This window comes from Canis aureus, chromosome 2 (assembly GCF_053574225.1).
Source record: "Canis aureus isolate CA01 chromosome 2, VMU_Caureus_v.1.0, whole genome shotgun sequence".
NCBI classification, from domain to species: domain Eukaryota; kingdom Metazoa; phylum Chordata; class Mammalia; order Carnivora; family Canidae; genus Canis; species Canis aureus.
This window is the reverse complement of record NC_135612.1, coordinates 61,761,240-61,768,699: the sequence shown is the minus strand read 5'-3', so window position 1 is coordinate 61,768,699 and position 7,460 is coordinate 61,761,240. Positions and strand designations below refer to the sequence as shown.

The 7,460-nt window shown below is 64.7% G+C and overlaps 1 protein-coding gene across 7 annotated transcripts in view; it reads left to right on the top strand.

Annotated features, from left to right (window-relative positions):
* Positions 1–561: 561 nt before the first annotated feature.
* Positions 562–7,460, top strand: part of DOK7 (docking protein 7) — a 31,012-nt gene continuing 24,113 nt past the window's right edge. For 2 of the 7 annotated variants that reach the window (XM_077875754.1, XM_077875779.1), the window contains exons 1-2: positions 1,011–1,133; positions 1,203–1,248. In XM_077875754.1, the coding sequence (XP_077731880.1) occupies positions 1,080–1,133; positions 1,203–1,248 (100 nt within the window). In that variant the 5' untranslated portion in view covers positions 1,011–1,079. Of the gene's footprint in view, positions 715–1,010; positions 1,134–1,202; positions 1,249–7,460 lie in introns of those variants that run through there. The other 5 variants (XM_077875735.1, XM_077875720.1, XM_077875744.1 and 2 more) reach the window with 5 other exon arrangements.

Below are 7,460 nucleotides of genomic sequence, written 5' to 3'. Positions count from 1 at the left end.
TGTCTCTGCCTCTCTCTCTATCATAAATAAATAAATAAATCTTAAAAAAAAAAAAAGAAAAAAGAAAGAAAGAAATGGGGCAGATGGGGCAGCCCAGGTAGCTCAGTGGTTTAGCACTGCCTTTGGCCCAGGGCGTGATCCTGGAGTCCCGGGATCGAGTCTCTCGTCGGGCTCCCTGCATGGAGCCTGCTCCTCCCTCTGCCTGTGTCTCTGCCTCTCTCCGTGTGTCTCTCATGAATAAATAAATAAAATCTTTAAAAAAGAAAGAGAGGGGGCAGATGTCCAAAGTGTAGACCTGTCAGGTGCCCCAACCACATGTGCTCTGGAAGAACCAGGGGCAGCTGGGCTGGATCTGCAGGGTGGGGGAGGAAACATCCAGAAGCTCAGAGCCCCCCACCCCCTGCTGTGAAGGGGGCTCTGGGTGGGCCTTTTTTTTTTAATTTTCAAGATTTTATTTATCTATTCATGACGGGGGGGGGGGGGCGCAGAGACACAGGCAGAGCGAGAAGCAGGCCCCATGCAGGGAGCCCGACGTGGGACTCGATCCCGGGTCTCCAGAATCACACCCTGGCTGAAGGCGGCGCCAAACCGCTGGGCCATCGGGCTGCCCCCGGGGTGGGCCTTTCAAAGAGCAGCACAGCACGTCGCCGGGCGGGATGGCTCTTAGCGGGCGTCAGAGAGACCAGACCAGACGCAGAGCCCCTGGCCCCTGCGGTGGGTGCACACGGGGCCCCTCCCACCCGCCACCCTGCAGCAGCCCGCACTGGGCGCGGGGGAGCGGACTCCGCCTCCCCTGCCCCTGGAGGAGGAGGCCAGGGTCCTCCGAGGTCGGTGGGTTGTCAGGGTGTCTGCGGGCAGCCCGGGGTGCTGGGATCGGCAGGTGCCCGTCCAGGACGCACAAGCGGAGCCCCCCCCCCCCCCCCGCGGGCTCAGGTGGCCGCAGGTGCCCCGCCCCGGCCCGCCCCGGCCGCCCGCCCCGCCCCGCCCCGCCGCAGCCGCGCCGCGCCCTCCGCGAGCTATTTTGAAAGTGACCCTGGCTGCGCGGCGGCGGGCGGCGGGGCGGGGAACCATGACAGAAGATGACCGAGGCGGCGCTGGTGGAGGGCCAGGTCAAGCTGCGGGACGGCAAGAAGGTCGGGGCGCGCGGCGGGCGCGGGGGGGCGGGGGCGCGGCGGCCGCTTACGCTCCCTCTGTCCCCGCAGTGGAAGACTAGGTGGCTGGTGCTGCGCAAGCCGTCGCCCGTGGCAGGTGAGCGAGCGGGTCCCGCAAGGGGCGCGGGCGGGCGGCGGGACCCCGACCCCGACCCCGGCCCCGGCCCCGGCCCCGGCCCCGGCCCCGGCCCCGGCCCCGGCCCCGGCCCGGCCCGGCCCGGCCCGGCCCGGCCTTCCCAGCCCGCCCCGGAGCGCGGCCAGCTCGCCCGAAATAGCCGGCGGCGCCGGGCGGGCGGTAACCGGAGAGCGCCGCCTGCCCCGGGCCTGCTGCTGCCGGGAGCCGGCGCCGGGCGCGGGGACCCTCCGCACCCCCCACCCCTGGAAAAGCAGACGGGCCGCAGGGGCCTGCGGGGCAGCCGGGGGCCGGGAGGGGCCGGGAGGGGCCGGGAGGGGCCGGGAGCGCCCGGCAGGAGTGCTCCCCCTCCCCCCAACAGGCAGCAGGAGCACCCCGAGGTGCCCCCTTGTGCTGCTGGCGGTTCGGGTGGTGTCCCTGAATCCGAATCCAGGTGGGACACTCCAGGCTGTGCTGACCCAGTGGCCCTCCCACCTTTGGGAGGGGTGAAGTGCAGGGGGACAGAGGCTAGGCCACCAGTAGGAGCAGTGTGGCTTCTGTGTCTGGGAGGAGGCCTGTCTAGATTGTGTGTGTGTGTGGGGGGGGGGGCGAGGTACTGGCACCAGCAGCTCCCCTCACCTGGGTGGGCACCTCCCCGCGTGGGAGGAGGCAGCCAGGAGCCTCGGGGTTGGGCATGTGGTCTCTGAGCTGTGCTTGTGCATTTGGGAGGCTGGGAGCCGCATGCCTGCAGCTGTTTCAGGGGACAGGTGCCCTGGCACAGGCCCAGGCACCCCGGGGTCTGTGCGGGGTGCTGGGGGGCTGTGAGCACACACTGCCTCACACGTGTAGGGCTGCCAGAATGTCTTCCGGGGCACCTGGGGTATCTGTCATTTCCCAGGAAGGGTCGGGTGGGGGCCGTGCTACCTCTTCCCTCTCCTGGGTCCCCTCCTGCCCTTTGCTGAGCCTGCTCCAGTTTTAATCCAAGGGCCTACGTTTGGTCATGGACACACCTCCTGCCTGGCCTCAGCTTCCCCCTCCCCGGGGCCCAGGCTCCACACACCGCTCATTCAGCTAGTTAGCTCTTCGTGTCCAGACCCGGCGCCCGGTGCCCTGGGGGCCCTGGTCCAAGGGAAGGCCTGGTAGAGAAGGTGTAGGGGCTGCAGAGACTGAGAGGCCCCCAGAAGGCAGGAAGCCCAGGCTGAGGGCAGGGGGCAGCAGGGCAGAGGCCCCCGGTGATGTAGAAAGGGCTTATGGCCAGCATGACCAGAGGCAGGGGCTGGCTGCAGGTTGGGGGTGTTGCTGGGCAGGACAGCATTAGCCAGGGCCTGTGGAGGCCTCCAAGCAGGCTCTTGGGGCCGATGCCCCACCTGAAGGGCTGCCCCAGATATGGTCTTTGTCCCTCTTGTAGCCCCAGGGGGTGGATTTTATCTCAGCATCAGAGAGCTACCTGAGAGGTGAGCTCCCTGCCGACCCGAGAGCACCTGCCTGCCCAGGAAGGGCCTTTCAGCATCGCCGGGAGTTGGCCAGGGTCCCCGGCATCCAGAATCTGGATCTGTAGGACTTGGTGGTCAGCAGGCTTTTCCTGGCTTTCCCGTGTGTGCAGAAGCAGTAGACAGAGCCGGCCCAGTGTGGGGAGCACTGCAGGAGCCTGGGGACGGAAGCCTCACGCACTGGACTGGGTTTAGGGGGTTGTTGGAGGGATGGGGAAGGACGTTCTAGGCAGGATCTTGTGTGAAGAAGCCGCAGAGGCCCTGGAGGGTGCAGGGGGTTAGGGTTAGGAGCAGTGCAAGGTAGGCTCCCGCACTACCGCCTCTTGTCCCTGGACCCAGAGTCTCTCCACTGACTCCTGCCCTCAGTCCTGGGGAGTAAGGACCCTGCGTCACCACTTGCAGGCAGCCTGGTGAGGGCTGTGAGCCCAGCTGCTTTCAGCAACACCTGGGGACACGCAGGCTCACCGGGGGCGGGCCTTGGGCGAGCGCCCCATGCGGTTGGCAGCTTCCCTAAGGTGGGCGTATTCCAAGAGGGCTGGGCACCAGGTGCTGGTGATGGGGAGGGTCTGTGTTCCATGGGAATGGGCCTGACGGCTTAGTCCCAGGCAGGACAGGCAGCCTGAGGATGGAGTGCAAGTAGTGGCCGGCCTTCCGTCCTCCTGGGGACCTGGCAGAAGGACCTGGGCTCCTCGCAGCCCTGGATTCAGGACTGGGGGTGGGAGCAGCCGGGCTGGGATCTCGGTGCTCCACACGCTCTGTGTGACCTGGACCAGTCCTGGTGGGGCTCGCCATGGAACCTGCCGGGGTGGACAGGTGGCCTACGGGGGAAGGGCTGAGTCCCCCATAGCCTGTGTGCCGCCTCTGATGTCTGTGCCTTGGGGGTGGCATCCTGTGAGCCTCCCAGCCCTGCACATGCCCCCCAGCCCGTCACCCCCGAACACTGTGGACTGGGTCAGATCCTGAACCGAGCTGGCCCTGCACCCGATCCTGGCCCGGGGTCAGCAAAGGCCCTCCCTGCTTGGGCCTGGTTCACAGCCCCCATCCCCAGCTGCCACCCCCCAGCAGGGTCCCCGTGGGCTCTGGCCGCTCGCTCGCTGAAGGCACGGGGTCAAGGTCACTGCGAGGGACGACCCTCCAGCAGCTGCTGGTCCCCGCGGGCGTGGACCTCCGTCTCCATCCTCCCAGGCCTCCCCACAGCCCGCCCTCCCCCAGGCTCCCCGCGGCCCTGGCTGCGAGCGCCTCTGAGGGCTCATGACCCCACAGTTATTTTTACATCTGCAGACGCGCGTGTCCAGCCGCCTGCGTGCGCGGTATCCGATGGGCCTCTGCCACTCACGTGTCCCCAAGGGCCTGGCTGAGCCCCGCCCCTCAGCCCCCTCCCCGCTGCACCCCCCCCCCCCCGCTGAGATGGCCTGTGGGGAAGCCCCTCCCTCGATCTGTCACCAAGGTTACTGCGGAGCCTGGCCGCCCGCCCAGGCCACAGCCCCTCTGGCTGACCTGCCTCTGCTCTTACCCTGGGCCCAGGGACCCCGACCAGACAGACACCTTGCACCACTCTTCCCCTCCCCCCACTGCACACAGGCCCTTTGGTTCTTGCCTCTGGGCCTTTGCACTGCCTCCTCCCTCCAGCATAGCACTGATCCCTGTGGGGCTGCCACACTGGGTTCTTGCATCACTTGAGAGGGTCTCGGTGCCCACCTCCCCCACGCTCAGGCCCCTGCAGCCACTGTCATCCCCTGAACACTACTTCCCATAGCAGCCTCCTCTGACCATCTCCTGTCCTGGGTGTCAGCTGTGTGGGGACTGGGCTCTGTCCCCTGGGCCCTGTGGCTGCTCAGGAGCAGAATGACCTGGGTGGAGGATGCAGGGGAGGTGCCCAGGCTGTGGGGCAGAGCCGGAGACATGGGTGGGCTCTGAGGGATCCCAGCAAGGGGTCTTTATGCAGGGCTGCCAGTTCCAAAATGGGCACCTACCTCTTGGGCCCCGCCCTCACTCACTGCAGGGCACAGACGCTGGAGGGCAGGGGTGCGCTCGGGCAAGTGACCTCCCTGGTGCGGAGTGATGATGTGAGGCCGTCCCAGGCCTGCACTGAGGTCTGCTGGGCTGCTCTGTGCTTGCCGGCAGGGTGGCATTTGCCGGGGGCCTCTATGTGCCAGGCTGGGGCTGTGTTAGCACTTGGTCAGGACGGGCTGGGTGGCGTCTGTTCCTCAGACAGACGGCAGGCTGAGGGTGGGCTACAGTGGTGGACGCAGGTTCTGAGTGGGGTTTGAAAAACCCAGAGACCACAGAAACCCATGTGCTCATCTGAGGCTTCCGGTGCATTCTCCCACCGTGGCACCCGTGCCCATGGAGGGGCTCAGTGGCCACAGCACTGATGTGCAGTGTGTGCAGGTGTGTGGGCAAGCATATGTGTGTGAGCATGCGCTGGGGTGAGTGTGCAGATGGGTGTGTGTCCATGTGTGTGTCTGTGTGTGCACCTGCCGGTCCTTGCTGCCTTGGTCTATCTCACTGCCAGCCTCCAGCTGCCCTGGCCCAGACCCTCTCTGGGCCCTGTGGACATCCCTGAGCTGTGGTGCTGTCTGGCTGCACCCTTCGACCCTGCTACTGTGAGCAGCGTGCACAGAACCACACGGAGAGGAGCCTGACAGGCCATCTGAGTGGGGTGGCCCGGTGTGCTTCCTGAGTCACCAACCCAGAAACCTCGCCAAGTGACCAGTGTTGCTGGGCTTCCTGGGAGTGGTGAGGCCGTAGGGTACCCGGTGGAGCTGTCCAGCTGGGACAGGCTCTGGTGTCTCTGGCCCCATGTGTCTGCAGGGGTGCTGGGGCCCAGGAGGGGCTGGTGATGTTTTCAGGGGTGCTGTGGCCCAGGAGGGGTGCCGGGGTGCTTTGGCCCAGGAGGGCTGCAGGGGTGCTGGGTTCCAGAAGGGGTGTCTGCAGGGGTGCTGGGCCCAGAAGGGGCTGGTGGTGTCACTGCTTCCTGGGAGCCCTGGTGCTGTCTCTCCTGGGCTGACCCTGCTCTGTTCCCATCCCTCTGATGCCTGTCGGTATAGCAGCTTTGTGGCAAATAGCTCTCCCATGGAATGGGTTTTAAAAATAGGATCAATTTATTGTCCCAGGTGCTGTAGAGGGAAGAGGGGTGGGAGCAGCTGCGGTCACAGGGACCCGGGGCCCCACACTTGCTGCCCCCTCCCCACAACCCCTTTCCGAACCCGTGCTGCTAGGACTTGGGCGCAGCTGCTCCAGCTGAAAACAGGCCGTGATTTGGGTCAGCTTCCACAGTGTGGAGGGTGGGAGCATGTCATAGCCGTGGCCCTCACCCCATTTTGTTCACAACTAGAAACACAAGCAGTGGCTTAGATGATGTGCTAGTGTCCTGGGGCTGCAGAGATCTGCTCTCCCACCATCCAAGATCAGGGTGTGGACAGGGCTTCTTCCAGCTCCTGGTGGCTCCAGGCGCTCCTGGACCTGTAGCCGCATCGCTCTGTGGCTGTCCTCGCGGGGCCTCCTTCTCTGTGCGGTGCCTTCTCGTCTGTCTTGTAGGATGCTCGCCGTTAGGCTAGGGCTCGCCTGGATGATCCACGGTGACCTTGCCCTGAGATCCTTAACTTGATTATATCTGCAGAAACCCCTTCTCCAAGTCAGGTCCTGTTTGCAGGTGCTGGGGGCAGCGCATGGGCATGTCATCTGGGGGCCTGTTTGGCTCATGACGGCGCTCGGGGCTGCTCCTCTCTTACGGAGCGGGATGTGGGCTGCATCTCGCACGTAGACAGAGTCCAAAATGATTGAACAGGTGCGGGAGGGGGGCTTCAAGGACAGAGGTTGGCTCTCACGTGCAGGCCCCCAAACCGGCCTCACGAGTGTGCACGTCTGAGATGGGAACACTCGCCCGGCCGCAGGAGGCACCACAAAGGCGTGAGGGCACGGTGGCAGTTCTGGCACACTCGGCTCTCTTAGACCAGGAGTCAGCAAACCACAGCCCTGAGCCAGATCTGGCCCTCTGCTTGTTGCTGTAATAAAGTTTTATTGGGGCATAGCCGTTCGCTTCTGTATTAGTCTGGCTGCTGTCATAGTCAGGTGCTGTGACCAAAAACGGTTACTGTCTGGCTCCTTACGGAGAAGTGTTTTGACCCTGCTAGTGGCTCTATTCCTGGGAGCGTGACTACTAGAACAGAGGAGGTGACAGTCTTGCTCTGCCTTGCAGGGCACAGTTCTGGCCCCGCCGACCCAGTGCAGGACAATGGGGCTGTCACTGTGTAGGAGCAGATGGGGGCCTGCCTGCAAGGGCCCACCCTCAGGGTCCGTGGGGGTGGACACAGCAAACAGACAAGGCACGGACTACACACAGAAAACCCGCTGTGGAGGGTCCCAGAGCCAGGTGGCCGCTATGCTCACTGTGCCTGGAAGTGTGGGGGCGGCCTTCCCAAGCGCGGGGCGGTTGGCTGTCCTGCAGTCCTCAGAGGCCCTTCTGTCCTGTGTGGGGGCCCCTTCCTGAGGCTCTTTCTGTGCCACAGGCCTCTGGTGACTCGTGGGGACATTTCCATAATGACACGTGCCCTTTGCTGCCTCTGTGACTTATTTCTTGTTGGCCTGGTCTTGGTTTCCAAAGGGAGTTGTTTAAACCCACAGCCTCTTTCTGGGCTGCTTTTGAGAAAGAACACTCCGGAAGCCTAAGATGAGCACGAGGGTTTCTGTGGGCTCTGAGTTTCC